Here is a 19,593-nt window from a genome sequence, read left to right on the forward strand (position 1 = left end):
TGATTTTTTCGTGAACTACGAGGATGTTCGCGTAAATACGTACGTGTTTGTTTAATAGCATCAACCACTGCTTTTTTAAAAAAGGGTAACAGAGGACAAAAATTTTTTTAAAACGTCTCCGGACGTTCATTTTAAAAGCATCGACTGAAATTTTATTTATTTAAAAGAAATTTTCTGCATTTTTAGTATCTACCATTCCATGAAACAGATGATTGAGCGCATCTGTCATTTTCATATCTATATCACCATTAATGAAGTCATGATCATATTCTTATAAAAATAATCTTTTTGTCATGCGAAATTGTAAGGTAATGCAAAAAACAAATAATTCGATATAAAAATTGAGAAAATAAAGTGACTAAATGTTGCGAATATTTTATTGCATTTCCGAAATTTGAAAACTTTTTTTTTTCTAATGATTCATCTCCACGAGCGATTATTTTGACTTCAGTAAATAATTTTTCAATAAAGTTTCAAAATTTTCTTTGCTCCGGTTAAAATTTTCAAATGTTTCGGATTAAATCAGTGAGTAGTTTTTTAAGTGATATTTTTGCAAATAAATAATAATCAACTGACGGAAAATTTTGTTATTCAGTATTTGTTTAGATGTTAATGTTTTTCACGCAAAAAAAAAAAAAAAAAAAAATGATGCTCTAATATTAATGATTCTTTAATAAAATTACCAAAACAATAATCAGTTTTAAGTACGTAAAATATTGGAGTGATATACCAGATATGGCTTCTTCCATTTATCATCCGGCCGGATTTTTAAATGAAATCACAAAATATTGGCTTAGATTGCTATGCATGTAAAAGTTGTTATCATATAAGCCTGAAGAACCATAAAGTTAAATGAGTTTTTTTAAAACTTTTAAATACTTCATGAAGTTTGACAATAGCAACCAAGCACTTTTTATTAAACTTAACCACTAACTTTTTTTTATTATTATTATTTTTTTTTGTAATCTCTTTCTTTAAATTTTGAAACCAGCTTTTGTAAAACAAAAGTAAAAATTTGACCTTCCTGCCCCTCCCTCTCCTCCACTATCACCACCACTACCACCATCAAAGAATAGTTTTAAAAGTAATGCCGCGGCTTTCATCTTGCCTTGTGAAACTTAAAGTTGATCAGGGTTTGGCAAAAATCCGAAAACTGAAACAACAATACTTTTTGGCTATCAACATTTATACCGTAGTGACGCGGATGTTGCAAACGTTTTTTTTTTTAAAAGTGCTTTTAATCTCCTAGGTGTTAAAATGTGGTGCAAAATTTAAATTGCTAAGAATTCACAAAACTTGAGAAAACGAAGTAATTAAGAAAAGAAAAATAAAATAAGAGAAATTGAAGGTTCATAATTGTTTGAATTAAACGCTAGGGTTAGTCGTAATGTCCTTAGTTGGGCAGGATGGTGCCATTACTACGCGAATAGTGGCTACGCGGAGATTAAAGCTGTTTAACCAAGGTATTGCAAAAGGTTGGTTGGTATTATTAAACTTAATAAACTGAAGGGTCAGGAGATGGATTCTTGATAATAGAAACTTGAGTTTTAATGTGATAAGGTTTTGTCTCTTTCCAAACTTATCGTAAATTCTACTCAACAGTATCACGTTTGAAAACAATAGCCGTACGACTCGAGTGCATTCGCGCTGTACGAGTATTAAATATGCGTAAGTTTAAATTTTTTTACTTTGAATCCTTGAAAACCCATATTTTTCATATAGCATTTTTATATAACAAATCATTTTAATTTTGCTAACTTTGAATATACTATGGGGCTTCTGTGCGACGGCTAAAAACTTGTCTGGCATTTTTTTTAGCGACAACTCGAACAAAGTTGAGTGGTCATCAAAATGAAATCGAAAGCTTTTAAATTCAGCAAAATAGCTAAAAATAAAAAAAAATTCGTCAGCAAAAAATTGTCAAATAATTAAAAAAATGTTACGACTTAGATAAATCATGAACATTTATTTGTATATTTGCTATGTAAAACTTCTACAAATTAAAGTTGAAAGTAATTAAGAAAAAACCAAAGAAAAGGTGATATTTATATATGTAGTTGTAAATGCACGGAAATTGGTCATCTTTAATTGAAAATAACATAATGAGATGCAGACTTGATAGTTGTTGTTGACAGAGAAGAGGAAAGGTTGAATGTCTTTGGATTGTGTTTTTTCGAGCTCTAAGAGGAGCAACCACGGTAATCCACCTTTTTCACATCGTTTAGTTTTTGTTTAATTTTCAAAACTATATATATATATATCCAAAGTTATATTTGAAAAGTTCTGATAGCCAGGCTTTTACCTTTTCTTTTGCTTCTAAAAGTAAAATTAAAAACTATATTTTATGTAATATATTATATATTTTATGTAAAATTTCATGTGAAATACAAAATTTGGGGAATTTTACGTACAGATACTTCTGTATTTTATAGTTTTTGTAAAATTATAAAACTTAGTGTAGTTTTTCAACTTTTAGGCTCTTGTTGATTCTATACTTTTTAGAGTAAGTACTTGCAATACTAAGTATATGTATGTAAATACATTATATACTTACACTTATTTATACATATATGGAATAAACATTTGCATTAGTTATATTTAGATCTGGTAAAAAAATGGAAGCTGTTGCCAGGCTTGTTCGTTCTTTAAAATCAGCCAGATCATATGAATTACCTGAAGGTAAATTGCAATATATTTAAATAGGTAAACATTTAGCATTTTGCTTTTTTGTTGTTGTATATACACAGAGGTTAAATTTATTAGTTCAAAATGTTTTATTTTGAATTGGTCATGGTCAAGATTTAATGTAAGCTTTATTCCTATTCTAAACCTAACTTAACCCTAAGCCTAGTTCTAATCTGAGCCTAATCTTTATAATAGTATGAAATAAAATATGTGGTATATGGTTGTAAATGCATGCTTTTAACATATATTTGTATCTGTATTTAGAGGGGCTGATAAATTTTTGTACTCCTTGTTATTTTTTGTGGTCAAAAAATTAATCAGATATCTTTCTTCAATTTTCTTTTATATAGTAAAATCCTGGTTATTTAAACCTACTAAGGGAATAAGAATTTACTTTAAATAACCAAAATTTTGAATAACTGAGTTTATTAGTTTGTTAAGAAAAAATCATGGTTAAGGAAAATTTCTTTGAATAAGCGAGGAATTCAAATAGGTGCCAGCTCAAATAACTGGGAGTTTACTGTGTACATTTATTACATATTGTTGTTAATGTAATTTAATTTTGTATTTACAGACCCAAATGCAGCATATTTCATGCTTTTGTCATCAGTAACAAATAATGAGCATAGGTAAGTTAATTATAAAAGCTGTTAATATAAAATGTCTCTTAGTTTAATTACAAATCAAAACTCTAAATATGTTCAAATACTTCTACACCTGTTATGTGAGATTATTCATTAAAATGAACATTAAGTTAATTAAAAGGATGCAACACACAAATTTAAAAAAAATTGCACAACTAATTTGTTATATTGTATTCAAATAATTATTACATGACCACATGCCATTTGTTTTATTATTTTCATCTTTAGGACATTTATTGAGGTCCTTGCAACTGGAAGAAACTTTGATGTTGATTTCGCATCAGGGAAATCTAAGAGAACATTGCTACACATGGCTGCTAAGTATATTTACAGTTTTATTATTTAACCAATTGATTTTTTTTTCTTGTTATATGAATATATATTTTCTGGTCTATTCCGATAATTATGCTATTAAAATGGTTAATACACTTTGTTCCTGATATAAAAAAGCCATGCCCAGGTTAACAATTTAAAGCGCTAAATATTTATTATTTGACCTCCAAAATCAAAGTAGCTAAATATAATTGAAGTTTGTATCTAGTAATCCACTACAATTACTTGTGTAATTTAACCCTTGAATGTTATATAGATTGAAGATCAAAAAAATTAGTTGTTTTTTTTTTTTTTTTTTTACATTCAAATGTAATTATAGTGTAGGGGCATATGACTGTCTTTGGCATTTATTAAAAAAAGGAGCACTTCCAAATGCACAAGATAGACAGGGAATTACACCAATACAACTTGCTTCTAGAAATGGGTTAGTTTTAATTTTGATATGAAGAAAAATTGTATTAATAGTTTTCTTAATTATAAATTTTTTAAGGTTCTGATTGGATTCCTTTTTTTCTAGATTCTCAAAATGTATATCTAAATTGTTAGAATATGGTGCTGACATTGGAATAAAAAACAATGAAGGAGTAACTGCTGTAGGGACTTGACCTATTTTGTTACACCTTTAAAGTTTTGATTGGATGTCTTTTTTTCTACGTTCTCAAAATATATATTTAAATTGTTAGAATGTGGTGCTGACATTGGAATAAAAAATAATGAAGGAGTAACTGCTGTAGGGACTTGACCTATTTTGTTACACCTTTAAAGTTTTGATTGGATGTCTTTTTCTATGTTCTCAAAATATATGTTTAAATTGTTAGAATGTGGTGCTGACATTGGAATAAAAAACAACAAAGGAGTAACTACTGTAGAGACTTGACTCTCTTGCTTTGTTTTTTTTTTTTGTTTGTTTTTTCTTTAATTTATTTTTTTTGGATTAGATTCATTGGTTAGCATCAAATGGTAGAACAGAAATATTTTCAGAAATAAGCAAATTTATTAAAGACATTGATATTACTGTAAGTGATATTTTAATTAGAAGTTCTGGCTTAGTGGTCATTTTCAATCTCAATTTTTTTAATTAATTTAACCAATTGTCTGCTTTTATTGGAGTTAAATTTATTTAAACTACAGATATGAATTTAAATGTTATTGTAAAAATAAATTTTAAGCAATATTTATAGTTAATTAAATAATTTAAGTGCTGTAAAACTTGAAAGAGCCTTTTTTTTTAATTTCGGAGCAGTATTTCAGCAAGCAAAACAAAGTTCTGAAATTTTAGAAAAAATTTTTTTATTTTAAAAACTGTTAATTCTTTATTTGATATCTATTAATGATCTGTTTTACTGGCATGATACAATAGATGCGAGTTAAGATTTGTCACATCAAAGTTAAGGATTACTAAAAAATAGTTTGATAACTAGGTAACAAAACTTAATATGGAATTTGATAAAGTTTGCAAAAGTGTAGTTTTCTTGTAGTGAACACAAGGTTTCAGTTCTACATCTTCTCTTCTCCCCTAAACTCTCTTTTACAAATGTTTCACTAATAATTTATGTTTATGGAAATCCAAAAAAAGATCTCAAATACCATCATAAAAAAAAACCACTCAAATTTTCTTGTCAAAAAAGTTTCTTGTCAAAAGCTATTAGCACAAGGAAACAATATAAAGTCATTTCTTTCCAACACTATACAACTGCTTCAGTACAATTCAATTACAAAAAGCTTTTTCAAAAATTTTGTTTAATATTTAATTGTTATTTATGTAAAAAAACTGACTTAATTGTTGTGCAAAGGTGTTTTTATTTCTTTATTTTGTTTATTCTTTTCATCTATGTTCAGATTATAGTGCATGATTGAAACATTACATGATAGTAGAGTTTAAAAGTATTATCTTAACAATGACAAGAATATAATTAAACTAGAGATTTACCAAACAAAATCTTAGTGATATAAATGTTTAGGTAAAGAATTTTCTTACACTATATTTTTGCAGGAATATTGTTTACATTTACTTTAGGATTTCAATATGCAGACACCTTTGCATTTTGCTTGTCTTAATGGGCACAAATCTGTAAGTCTCTTTAAACTAGTTTTAAGTATTAGATAAACCCAAAAAACCAATAGATATGGTATTATTTATTACTTTTTGTTTCACAATTTAATGGTATTATTCAAAGAAAAAGATATTCAGTGAAAACTAATTAATAGAAAAATTGATAGGCTTTATTACAAATATGAAATCAAACAACTCAAAAGTTGAACAACCATCTTTTAGTTTTTGGTAATTTATAAAAGTAACCAGCACATAATATTTAGTCTTAAAAAGAAACTGTTATGAAAATTATTATTAACAATAAATTTAACATTAACAATAAATTTAAAATAAAAAATTTTTTTAAAAAATTCTATTCACTAAAAGAACGCAATTGTTGATTTTGCTTAAGAATAAGTTAATATAATAATAATATATATAATATATAATAATAATATAATATATAATAATAATATAATATAATAATATAATATAATATAATATAATATAATATAATATAATATAATATAATATAATAAATATAATAATAATAATATATATAATATAGATAATAATAATATATATAATATAGATAAGTTAATATATAAGTTAATAAGAAGTGGTGATAAAGATTTTGTCATTATTTTACTTGATTATTGATTTTTCTGGTCAATTAAATAAATATGATATCTAAGATATTATAAACATTTAAAATAAATTTTTTTCAGACGGTGGTAAAATTGCTTGAATCACATGCCAGTATTGAGAAAACCAGTATCACTGGATGTACACCATTATTTTTTGCCTGCAGGTTTTTTGATTTTCTATTGATTTAAAATTTGAAATTACGTTTTTTTTTTATGATTATTGAAATGAAAATTTTGAGATTTTTAACATTTTACATGAAAATATTTTGACAGGCATGGTCAGATGGTTTGATTTTTTTGATAGGCATGGTCATGCTGAAGTTGCAAAAGTGTTAATCAGCAGTGGTGCTTCTCTTACACCAAATAATGATAAGCAAACTCCTCTTGATGCTGCATTTCTAGTAAAACAGTTTGATTTTCTGTTTATTTTCATCTACTTTTTTTGATTTTAAATGATTATTAGGAAAAGGAAAATGGAAATACAAAAGCCAAGTTTTGTGATGGTTAGGTTTAATGTCTTGGGTATTCTATAACAGTATTACTTATAATATTAGGTGATAATATTAAAATGTATATATTGATACCCAAAATTTATAATCAATATTATATTGATCATAAAGTTTGGGTACAAATCTATGAATTGTAATATTATAACTATTGAATTAATGCATTAACATTGATTATAAAACTTAGTTTTTGATGATTAAACCTCAAGCAATTGTCAATTTTTTCCTTTTTTTATCAACTTTCAAAGTTTATGTAAAATTTGGTCATTACTTCAACATTACTAAACCCACTTAACTTGTTACAAAACTTAAAAATAAAATCATTTAGCAAAGTTTAGCTCAGGAAAATGTTTTGAAAAAATATTACACATAATTTTATAAAAGGGTTGACTGAACTTATTTTTCAGTTCAAATCCAGTGGAACGTTTACAAATATAAAAAAATTATGCAAAAATAATCAAAATGGGACATCATCAAGTTTTTTCAGAATATTTTTTTTTAAAAAAAGAAACAAAAATGTTTTTAGTTAAAAGATGCACAATGGTATTTAGTAAGTATAAATTCTTAAATTAAAATTTTAAAACTTTGAATAGAAACTTGACCTCTTCAGTGCCATAATCTATCTTTTTATTCTTATGAGTTCTGACTTATTAAAGATACAATGTTTTTTTAAAAGGCTGGTTACGGACAAGTTTGTTATGTTATTCTTGATCATATGGATAAAGAATTTGAACTTTTGAGTGGTTTAATCCAAGCCTCTCTTTCACCTAAAGCAGAAATTAAAAATGTATGATTTAGTTATATAAATCATTATGCTTTGTTTCATTTGTAAAAGCTAGTACAGTCATAAATTTCCTTATACATTGTTTGATTTTTAATAAAGTATTGACATTATCTTAGGTGGAATCAGTTTTCCTATATATTGCAGAGCAAGATGTGAACTATCGAGATTTCATGCTACAAGAATTTGCATCACATATCAGGCTTGAAGGACTTAAACTTTTATGCCCATCAAGCAATTACAAACTAACTACAGAACGATATTTAAAAGTTATTAAACTTTTTAACACAGTGCTTACAGCAGAAGCTCATAGCAAATCTCAACTAAGTAACAGTTTTAAGTTGAGATCATTAAGTCTTCGAAGAACAAGTTCAGATAATATCTCATCTCTAAACAAATTTGCATTGAAACCACATAGCATTGTTAATATTCAGTTTGAAACCGCTTCTTTATGGGAAACACTAGAGACTTGGATGAAACTTTTACAAAATGAGCTAAATCCAATTTCTAAATTACCCAATTCTAATTCAATGATTCAATCATTAAACACTCAGAAACAATCAGAATCAATAAGTCATTATCAAAGTGATTGTTTATCATCGTATGATTTTAATGATTCATTGTTGTTAAGTCAACCAGCATTTGAGTATGCAATTAACCACAATTTGTGCAGCCCAATTTTTTCAAGATCCAACAGTTATTATGCTGCTATGGAATCAACAGATCAAAGTGTTTTAGATGACTTGTACTCAATAAGCAGATCAAGTTGCTTGAAAAATACTGAATCAACAGTTAGTCCCAACATTTATAGAAGATGCAGTTTAGACAGTAATGTAGATAGACTTATGACTTCCTCTGCACCAAGCCATTTGAATAGTTTATTCCATGGATTAGTATCTCTTGAAACAGATCACGTTAGGAATGACCTTAGTGTTAAAGGAAACCAAAGTCCAAAACTTCCTGAAGAGGAGGATGTTCTTTCCATCACTGCAGATAGGTTATGTGCAGTGATTCATGGTTACTATTTATTTTGCCAATCAAATTCTTTATGGAACAACGAGTGAGTGGTTGTGTTTTTTTTGAAGCCTAATTTGTCTTTTCTTTATCTGTTTCCAATATTTTCTACTATTGCAAATTTTAATGATATGTTTCTACATTACTTTATTGTTTTTAGTAATGGTAAGATGTGTCACTTTAACAAATTTGTTCAAACGCATGAGAAAGTCTTGCAGCTGCTTGTGTCCAGGTTAATTCACTTTTCAATCGTACTTTTTTTTTATTCTAATGTATTTTTTGATTTTTTCTTTTTAAACTTATTTTTAGTTTTGGAATTTAAAATGAAACATCATTTACCAATAAATTTAAAAAGTGATCTATATCCTAAACTCCAAGAAATATTCACTTCTTATAAAATTATTTTAAAGTTGTTTTTTTTCCAACGAGCAATAATTTGGTGTTGCAAAATTACACTGTTTTTTTTCTTTTTTAGCTTGTTATTAGTTTGTAAGTTCATTCTATAAAATTTTATTTCTATGAGCCCCAATTAAGCATGCTTATTTTCAAATTGTGCAACAATGATCTTTTAAAGATATGGATATTTTTCAGAAATGCTTCATTGATTTTTGAACATTTCAACTTTGTGTTGCTGAATCCAATTCTTTTACAAAGATTTCTTCCTGCTATTCATACCCAGGTTTGTTTTGTTAGCTTTAGAAGCTTTAACTTTGCAAAGTTCTTTGTTATCATACTTTTTACATTAATTTATTCTTAGTCATTTGCTGAGCGTCAAAGTTGGTTTTATGAGAACTTGTATGCTGATAAGAAACACAATAATGTGATGTATGATGAGAGTGCCATTATACATGTCTCTAGAGGTCAGGATTTATGCATGGAAAAGCCAATAAAATAAATGACATGTAAACTAAGCTATGCTTATACATGAATACAAATATTTTTCATAAATATACATATACAGATAAATATATATATACACACACACATGTATAAATATATATATTTAATTTTACAACTTTCTCAAATGATAATTTTGTTATTTTTGTTTGCTTTTTTTTTTATAAAAAAACGTTGATGTTTAAAAAGTTGTTAATTTTGTTTTTGTTTTTTGATTCTGACTTTTTTAATGACTTTTATTCTTTATATTATGTTAATTTATTTATATTTATTAGTTATGTAAATTTTTCAGATTCTTTGTTGAATGCAAGCTGTAAGCAATTAGAAGAAAAAAATAATAGTCAGTTAAAAAGAAATATTTCTGTGCAATTCAAAGGAGAAGAGGGAATGGTAAGATGGAGTTGTATAATCTAATAGCCAAAAAAAAAAAAAAAAATTTATGTATCTAAAAAGTTTTAGAAATCTAACAATCTTTTGATTTCTTCAGGGTGCTGGTGTTACAAGGGAGTGGTTGGATTTGTTAGTTAAAGAAATTCTAAATCCTGATTGTGCACTTTTCACACTATCAGCAGATGGTAGTTGTTTAAATAGTTTTGCTCATCAATGCATGCGTATAACATGTTGTCTAAAAATTGTTGTCTTATTTTTTATTGCCAAGGTTCAACTTTCCAGCCCAATAGTACTTCATTTGTAAATCCTGATCACCTGAGTTATTTCCAGTTTGCTGGGCGTATCATGGGTTTAGCATTGTATCATAAACATTTAATAACTGCATATTTTACTAGGTCTTTCTACAAGCATATGTTAGGTAAAATATTTGCTTCAATCCTCTATAACTTTTTTTTTTATTTTAACAGATTTATTAATAAAAAGAAATGCTATTATTAGGAATCCCAGCAAGTTATGAAGACATTGAGTGTATTGATCCTGAATACTCTAAAAATCTTCAGGTAGAAAAATTTTCTGTAAAATACATCCTTCATCTCTTTATTAGCATTCCTTCCTTCAATAGTATGTTATAAAGTTATCATTAAACAAAAAAGTCAAGTAATCTTTTTAAGAAGTCGATTTTTTTTCTGAAAATTATAGTCTGATATGACTCTTAGCTGATGTGACTCTTAACTGATGTGCTTTACTGTTTGTCTCTATGTTTAAAATATGTTAAGTATGTTAAAAGAACCCCTGGTGACAAAAGTTTGAAGTAAAATAAACACAAGCAATTTTTGAAATTTCAACACCACTACAACTTAAGAATGCAGTAATATACTTGTAAAAAGTAAGTATATATAGGTTTATGTGTGTGTGCAGTTTGGACATTTTGAATTTATTTATATGGTAAAATATAAAATATTTTATTTTTTGTAATTGTATTACTATTTTTTATCAAATTTATTCTTGTTTATATTCATTGCATCATTTTTATTATTTTGTACATTATTATACTTTGTTCAGTGCAGAAATTTTTTAAAGTAGATATATCACTTTATCAAATTACAAAAACTTAATTTGACAAGGTGTCTTTACTCTGAAAAGTTCAAAGAAAATTTTAAAGATTTAGTATAGACAGACTGTATCAACGTTTCTGTATATGTGTTTGTACAAGATTGTTATATATGTGATGAAAATTCACACATACATTGTACAAGATTTTTGTTAATTTTACTCTAGTAAAAATGAATTCTTTTCTTGCATTTGATGTTCACTTTCAACTTGTCAATTGTTTTCAAACATGAAGCCTTTAAAGATTGACCAGAAATCCTCAATAGGTTGTAGTTCTGGCATACAAACCAAATTATCAACTTTTTTTAACATAATGGATATTTTTCTCATCCAGGTAATTGGTCAAAGTTCTGGCAGAGTGTAAAGAGACTAAGTTAGGCCGAAATACATAATTACCAATATATATATTACCGAAATACATAATTACCATTGGTGTGATGTTAATAAAAGGAATCAACCTTTTGATGATTTAATCATTCTTATAAACTGTTTGGTTAACTGCTTATCTTGTAGGAATGATAAATCGTTGAGAGATCCTCAGGGGGATAGGTTAATCCACACAAGAATTTTTTTTTTTCAAATTTGCTTTTGTGGTTATGTTTTACCTTTTTTGTTGGTTCATCTGAGTAAAATTTGGCATTAGAGTTTTTTTTATATGTTTAAATATATGACTCATCATCAATGATAAATTCACAGTTTCTGAATGTGTGACAAGTTTTTTCACATGTTGTTCATAGCAGTCATAATTTTATGTTTTCTGTCTCATCCAAGCTAAGAAGATTGGTTCATTATTCTTTCACTTTGCCACATAATGTTGGTTCTTTTAGGATGATTAGAGGCAATGAAGTACCCCATGATTTCCATAGTTTTAGCATTAGGATACAAATTACAATAGTTCTACAGTTGTTGGTTTAAAGTAGTCACCTTCATTTTGCAATAACTTTTTTTCATTAATTAATGTAAGTAAATACCCTTCCAGTGAAAAAAACTTTATGGGAACTTGTATGCTAATAAGAAACAATAAACAAAGCAACAAAGAAAGTAAGGCTGGGTTATTTAAATTCAATAAGTCTTAACTTCTCAAAAATTGCGCCAAATTCTTATCAGCAGGGGTTATGTTAAATGTGTTTAAAATATATTAAATATGTTTAAAATATGTTGTTTTGTAGTGGATTTTAGATAATGAAATAAGCAGTTTGGGTTTGGAAATTCCATTTTCTGTTGAAACAGATGTTTTTGGGCACACACAGGAAGTAGAGCTAAAAGCAAATGGAAAGAATATTATTGTAACAGACTTAAACAAGGTTTGTGAACAATTTATTGTTATTTTAAAGCTTTATTTTATATATACGAAATTTGTCATTTCTTAAATTAGGACTTTTTTAAAGCATAGGACTTTGTTAGGTCCAGTGCTGGGCAAAATACTTTTTAAAAGTATTTGAAATAAAAATAAAATAGTCTACCTAAAAAGTATTTGAAATGAAAATAAAAATAAAATACAAGGAAAGTATTTCAAATAAAAATGCATTATAAAACTATTTTAAATACAAAATACAAAATACTGGAATTGTAACGACTCGAATTGTACATCACAACTTTATTGACATAATTTAACCTTTAAATCAACATTTATTGGCCTTTAAAAGTAACAGTTTTTCGAATGTTGCATCACTAAGACAGTTCCTTCGTGGCGTCTGAATTTGTCCAGCGGTGCTAAATAACTGCTCAACAGGTGCGGATGAAGGTAAGGTCGTATTGTACCTCACAAATACGTGTTTTATAACTTCATATTTTGCCAAGATTTTAAAATCCATACCAGAGTCGCTTAAGTACGATAAACATTCGTTGTTGACTGTTGTTTGTTCTGCAATGTTAATTTCGCTAAACGAGAAAAAATCATCACTCATGCCACTGCCACCAGCTGATTGAGTAGCTGGAAGTGGGTCAGGGCCAGAAATAGTATTAGCTCTGTCCAACAACTGTTGTTGCTGAGACTTAGCTGCACGAACGAAGAGATCACGACAGAAATCTTTTTTATCACCCGGAACCCATCTCATTTTGAAGTAGGGATGCGATACTGCTGCAACTATCCTGCTGGCATTATGTTCAGAAAATGATAGATGAACCTCAAATCTTGTTTTCAAGCTTGTAAGCATAGATTCTGCAAATTTCTTAGCATGCTTCAGTGATTTCTGCTGCAGGTCCTGCAACTTCTGCTGTACGGTGTGCAGCGTCGGAAATACATCGCCAAAGTACACATTGTCACCTTGTAACCTGTCAATGGCAACAGCAATAGGAGCCATTATCATTACATACTCTTCTAGACATTCTAACTCCTTCTTTTTGAACTTTGGCAACTTCAAAACGTCGCATATTTCTCCAAGCTTATCTTGCAACTGGAGAATGCATTTCAATGCATCATACCGGGAGTTCCATCGTGTAGGGACTGGTATCAGTATTGCCCTTGCGATGATTTTTTTCACAGCACCTGATGCCTTGGAACTTCTATGAAGCAAATTCCAAATGCTGGTACACTTGGCTAATGCAGCTCGATAAAGACGTTTGAAATTAGCATCAGAATCACATGCTTTATCTGCATCAGTAGTTGATGCGAGGCTGAGAGAGTGACTATTGCAAGCTTCATGGTGAGGCAGAACAACTTCAGTATCATCATCCGTGTCTTCGCTAACTGGTAAATTTAGGACTGCAGTCATGTCCGCTATTTCAACATCATTGTCGGAATTTTCTGCTTCATCATCATCACCAGTTCCTGTTTCCTGAATTTGTTCTTCAGCAGTTGCAGAGATCCCTGAACCAGATGCAGTACTGCTAGTATCTACAAAATATTCTCGGAAGGCTTTGCTGAAGTTAGAGGCATTATCTGTTACTGTTGCTGTAATTTTTTCCACGTGTAACCCATAATCATTATGAATTTTTGAGATCATTGCAGCCACTGAGTCGTAAGTATGACTTCCAACAAAACGTTGACAGGAAAGAGCAACAGATATGCGTGATACTGAGCATTCAGTACTAATATCAATATAGTGAGCTGTCATTCCTAAGTAGCTCTTTTGGTTCACTGACCAAATGTCAGCTGTTGTACAAACAAATGGTACTTTACTGAAGACTGTTCTTTTATCATCACGCATTTTTTGCAAACGGGCGTTTAATCGCTTGCCTAATGTTTTGCGACAAGGTATACTGACATTGCGATTGAGTCCGTGGATCAAATTTTTGAATGCCGGCTTTTCCACTGTGATCAAGGGGCGCATTTCTTGCACAACGTAGTCAGCAATAAGCTTGTCAACTTCATCCTGTGAAATGGATGTTTGATTTCGAGGCATAATATGCATTTGTTTCAACTTCTTAGAAGCAGGACCAGATTCGACAGAAGGTCCACCTCCAACTCCAGATTCCATCTCAGTTACCGAGCGCTTACGCTGTTTTGCAACTGAAACCTTGTGCTGCTTGTATTCCTCGATTCGCTTTTTGCCATGAGCATTCTGCAACAACAACAACAACAGTCAATCAACCGAGATTATTGCATTTATTTGTGTTATGTTATAGCATTAGCGTTTGTCTGTGTTGCTTTATGAGTTTATTGTTTTTAATGTTTAGTGCGCAATATAATATAGTGTTTTTGTAGTTATATACATACCTGAAGATGTTGAGTAAAATTAGAAGTTGCTTTCAGTGAACCACTGTAGGTTTTTTTGCCAACACATAACATACACTGTGCAATAATTTTAACATCCCCTGTAGTTTTACTTTTAGATATAATTTTGAAAAATTTTCCATCAAGTATGGCAGGGACAGCTTGTTCACTCTCAGCATTTTCATTTTCTACAATTTTAGTCGTTTCCCTCTCTTCCGCCATTTTGAATTTTTGGTAGATTGGTTCCCTCTAATATAGTAATTAAATAACAAATTACCATTACCAAGGGTGGTCTAAGGCAGCTCAATCCAGCCAAAGAACTTTTTGTAGTTGCATCATTGTGTAATTCATTGTGCACAATGAATATGTAGTTCAATGACTATATATGGCTCGATGTGCATAATTCATTGTGCACAATGAATTAAGAAATGATATTTAAATTGTAAAAGCGGATGAACGTCAGGATGAAATACATAACGTATATAGAATGTAGTCGTCTTATTATTACACTTTTGGAAACCAAGTTTTAATTAATTTGCTGTTGGTGGAAAAGTATTTTGTATTTTGTGTTTTAAACAAAATAAAAAATGGCCTTGAAAAGTATTTGAAATAAAATTGAAAATACTAATGAATAAAAGCATTTCAAATAAAAATAAAAATAATACAAAAGTATTTTAAATAGTATTTTAAATACTTTCATTTAAAATACTTTTTAAAATACTCAACACTGGTTAGGTCACACCATGGTACTCACTGGTGATAATTTTTGCAACAACAATGATTATTGTCAAAATAAATTTTTTTTCTACTTTATTTATCAACTCATTTTTGTTACATATTTGTATTTTGACACGATTATAATGAAATTATCGTTATTTCAATTTGATGGACGAGGGTTGAATGAATGATGACTGAAACACATTTGCTGATTTTTAAAAAACTTTTTGATGTTATATGTTTTTATTGCCACTACTGAAACTTACTACTACTTGCTTTATGAAAAGGTTTTCTGATTTTTTTCACAGTTGAAATTCATATATTCTTTACTTCTTTAAGTTTGAATATGTTCAACTGGCAGCAGATCTTCGCATGACAAAAGCAATTAAAAGTCAGATTCATGCTTTCTTAAAAGGATTCTACCAGTTCATCCCGCTCCATCTTGTTTCTCTGTTCAATGAGTATGAGTTGGTATAAGTTACATTTAATGATTTTAATACATTTTTTTTTTTGTATTTAAATTTGGAACAAGTGTTAGAAATTAATACTTTCTCAATTCAGGAATTACTTCTGTCTGGACTTCCTGATTTAGACTTGCAAGACTGGAGAAAAAACACTGCCTACCAAGCGGGATATAATGAAGATTCCCAAGTTATTAAGGTTATTATGAGGCTATCATCTTACATAGTATAATGCTTTCTTTATATTAAATGAAACCAGTTGCTTGTAAATAGTAGTTATTAAATTTACAAAGATAAAAGCTGTAGTTGTGATAAACCTTCATTGTGGACAATTTGGAGATAATTTGTAGTATTTTTAACTCATGTAATTCTCAACAGGATCATGCCAACAATTTGATCAGTTTGTTTATTTTTCTTGACATGAAAAAACTTCCAGCGAAAAAATAAAAGTGAATTATGCTGTTTGTTTTTTTTAAATGAGATTTGCTTTTAATTTGGTTTCTTTTCGGAGATTTCTTGCTCGAACCTTACTGTGCATTTCTTCAAATATTTATTCAGTGGTTTTGGGAGGTGGTCGTTTCATTGAAAAAAGAAGAACAGGTTCAGTTGCTACAATTCGCCACTGGAACGTAAGTTTTAAATAGCGCAGGCTTATTTTTCCATCGATTTCTTAAAAACTTTACGTAAAAACTTAGGTTGTTTACATGACAACGCCGACCTGTGATATGCATAATTATGCATATCACAGGTCGACAGCTGTAATTTTGTTAAATGCTACGCAGTAGTTATCAAGAACTATAGTGTCATTAAAATGGCACTTGACAAAACGTTTTACTGCATTAATGTCAAACTAGGATAATTTAAACGAAAGTTTATCAGTTAGCAAAAAGTTTTTTTTATTTATTAATGTTTTCCAAGCAAGATGTAGGACAAGCCTACAAACTGTTGGATTAGAGTCTGTGAATTCATTTCATTAGGATCTTAAGCATAAAAAGCTTAAAACGAAATTCGTTTACTTTTTTATTTACAATTCGTTTACTTTTTATTTACAATTTATTACTTTCTGTTACAATTCCTTAGTCAATACTATTTTTGCCACAGCAGTTCAAACCTTATGACAGCGTTGTCAGTTTCGATGAATTAAAATTTAAAATTGCAATCTATGTTTTTTTTAATTTTTTAATTTCTTTGCTTTTCATATTTTACGTGTACTTTTTTTCAGCAAGTATCTTTATCTGGAAAAGTCTCGTTATTTTTTGTGCAGACTTCTCTTCTTCGTCCATTCACGGCACCTACAGGTTTTTATCGCTGCTTAAAAAGTTCAAGTAAATGTCTTGAAAGCTTATTTTGCATATTTCTAAATAAAAGTTTTCTCATGTAACACATTTGTAATTGTGTTAAATGAGAAAACTTTAGAAAAGTTTGCTTCGATAGAAAACGCAAAATAAGATTCTTTTTAAGAAAGGCGCTAAGATTCGACTTTTTTCGTTAAATTTCGGTCAAAGTCTTCATACCAATTAATTAACAGATAAAAAAAACTCTGTTGTGATTAATAGTTTTATTATACAAAACTTATTTCATTTCGAAAAAATGTCTAATTCTGTGAAGTTCACCAAATTAGCCCCCATTGTCTCGATTACTCTTTTGATTACTAATGACTTGTAGGATCGTGAGCTCTTTTCATTACTAATGACTTGTAGGATCGTGAAATACTCGTCGAATAATTGTTTCTGGCAGTATCTGCTATTAGTGATGAAAGGAGATTTTGTTACGTGAAATTTGATGGATGAAACAGACAGTGATGTTGTAGTCTTACATAGATTTTGGGATGATAATACTCCGGCGGAAGAATCAGTAAGCTTCTTACATATAACATCATATAGTTTTCGCTCTTCTCGGGTTTCGGCAGAGTTGACGCTAGTCAGCCAGAATATTCAATAACCAACATAAATATTTCAACTTCAGAAAAGAAGCCCTGCTTTTACCACTACTCTTACTGTTGTTATTTTGATACATTTTAAAAGAATCTAATGCTTATAATAGGTCTCGCGTTCCTTGGGGTGGATTTTCCAAATTACCTGGGACTAGTGGCATCCAACTGTTTACAATTTCTCGTTCAGCCGACAGCGCAAAAATGTTGCCTACATCGAGCACGTGGTAGGCATATTTCATTTGCTGAGTAGAAACTAAAATCTTTTTTCCGCTTGAAATGAAATGACAATCCTTTTTTTTTTACCTTACATAACATTCTTTCCTATTTTGTTGTAGTAATGATGTTTTTCATTTTCAAGTTTTCATTTCTGACTTTCCATTTCAGTTTTAACTTGCTGAAGTTACCAGAATATGAAAGTAAAGAAGATTTGGAAAAGTTCTTGAAGATTGCAATTGCTTGTGGTAATCTAGGCTTCGAATACACATAAAGCATTTTTATTTTTATTTTTTAACGCAATTATTGTATTAGTTTTATGATTTCTCGTTGATTAACTGTAAAGTAAGTTATTGTTGTCAGCTACTACAAATCACTTCTGATTACATCACTCCATTTATTCCATGTAACAAATCTATCCAGTGAATCTGTTCGTTTTACTTGTTGGTTGTAAAAAATATTTTGTTCATTTTTTATTATTTGTGTCCAAATTAAAAATGTAAATATGATAACGTAATTGTTTTTGACAGAAGAATTTCTTATGTTTAAAAAAAAAATGCGTTTTAAATTTAAATTTCTCAAAAAACGTATGGTTTACAAACCATACAGTGATTCACAAATGTACAGTATTCAAAATCGACAAAAGAGGGGGTCTCTAATAACTTTTAAATGGCACAAATTATCTTGACGAGTGATGGGTTACTTGATAACTGATCTCTTCAGACATCAATATTCATTGATTGGCTTTACAAATGAGACATGCTTGACAAGAGGTCTCATTGATTGCGCTAAAATCTTTACCGTCTACCGTAAAAGTTAATTGATGGAACGCCAAAAGCTGTCTCCCGTCTTCTTAGTCAACTGTTGAATGTTGCTTTTCGTTTCGTGAAATTTCCGAAGCTTCTTTCAAAAATTGAAAACAAAATGGTCAACACTATCAAGTTGAAGAAGGACAAGGATATTCGAAAATGATTTCTACATCACTCGTAATACAAATCGGGACCATCGAAGTGAGGAAGATGCTATTTTCATACTCAATTGTCGGTATTTAAGTTTTTAAAATTATCATAAATTTTAACTCTTTTTAATACAATAACTATGAAATATTCAATTCCATGACTCGTGAACCCCAGTTCACGAATTGATACTATGGGATTGATAAATCTCAAAGGAATTAGAAAAACTGAAGTATGAAAACAACGTAAAGTGAAAAGTCCAATTACTGCTTTTATTCAAAGCTGAAGACGAATTAAATCAATATAGTTTGAAATACGGTGTCTTTATAGAGAAAGAATTCGATGTGTTTACAGAGAAAGAATAAGAATTGCTTTAAGGAAGATGAGACCTTTTAAAGCTGGTCCAAAAGCAGTTATAAACAATGAATTAATTGTAAAGTTGTACTTAATCCTAATTTGTTGATCAAGTTAACATCGGCAAGTCTCACCTCTTTTGTCTGTCATTGTACCATTTGTACTTACATTGTACGATGGGTATTCCATGCCTCAGAGCCTTACTAAGATCTTATTTCACGGACCAGAAATAATGAAAGTTTTGCCAATATATAGTTAGCTCAAG

The 19,593-nt window shown here is 29.1% G+C and overlaps 1 protein-coding gene and 1 pseudogene across 8 annotated transcripts; one reads left to right on the forward strand and one right to left on the reverse strand.

The window, feature by feature from the left end:
* The first annotated feature begins 1,816 nt into the window (after positions 1-1,816).
* On the forward strand, positions 1,817-18,363 carry LOC145181482 (E3 ubiquitin-protein ligase HACE1-like). Of its 7 annotated transcripts, none has more exons than XM_090100592.1 (26): positions 1,861-2,198; positions 2,477-2,503; positions 2,603-2,679; positions 3,260-3,314; positions 3,558-3,650; positions 3,982-4,086; positions 4,180-4,255; positions 4,601-4,678; positions 5,680-5,733; positions 6,423-6,505; positions 6,646-6,742; positions 7,524-7,634; positions 7,748-8,688; positions 8,803-8,874; positions 9,234-9,321; positions 9,400-9,502; positions 9,832-9,929; positions 10,027-10,114; positions 10,198-10,347; positions 10,428-10,489; positions 12,209-12,343; positions 15,751-15,882; positions 15,973-16,071; positions 16,431-16,501; positions 17,916-18,029; positions 18,190-18,363. In XM_090100592.1, exons 3-26 carry the CDS (start codon positions 2,616-2,618, stop codon positions 18,290-18,292), a joined length of 3,072 nt encoding a protein of 1,023 aa, XP_089956718.1. In that variant the 5' UTR covers positions 1,861-2,198; positions 2,477-2,503; positions 2,603-2,615; the 3' UTR covers positions 18,293-18,363. The 7 variants fall into 7 exon arrangements, 6 of the variants coding, with proteins under 6 accessions (XP_089956719.1, XP_089956717.1, XP_089956722.1 ...); XM_090100594.1 differs by having other exon boundaries at positions 1,906-2,198; positions 2,603-2,703; XM_090100593.1 differs by lacking the exon at positions 2,477-2,503 and having other exon boundaries at positions 1,817-2,198; positions 2,603-2,703.
* Positions 13,519-14,842, reverse strand: LOC149883342 (uncharacterized; annotated as a pseudogene). Its single transcript, XR_016456425.1, has 2 exons — positions 14,698-14,842; positions 13,519-14,542 (listed from the first exon to the last, which is right to left on the reverse strand). The product of XR_016456425.1 is annotated as an uncharacterized LOC149883342 (transcript).
* Positions 18,364-19,593: the final 1,230 nt, after the last annotated feature.

Source organism: Hydra viridissima, unplaced genomic scaffold, assembly GCF_058129835.1.
Source record: "Hydra viridissima isolate aposymbiotic clone 2 unplaced genomic scaffold, HvirCarnegie_v1 scaffold_10, whole genome shotgun sequence".
NCBI lineage: Eukaryota > Metazoa > Cnidaria > Hydrozoa > Anthoathecata > Hydridae > Hydra > Hydra viridissima.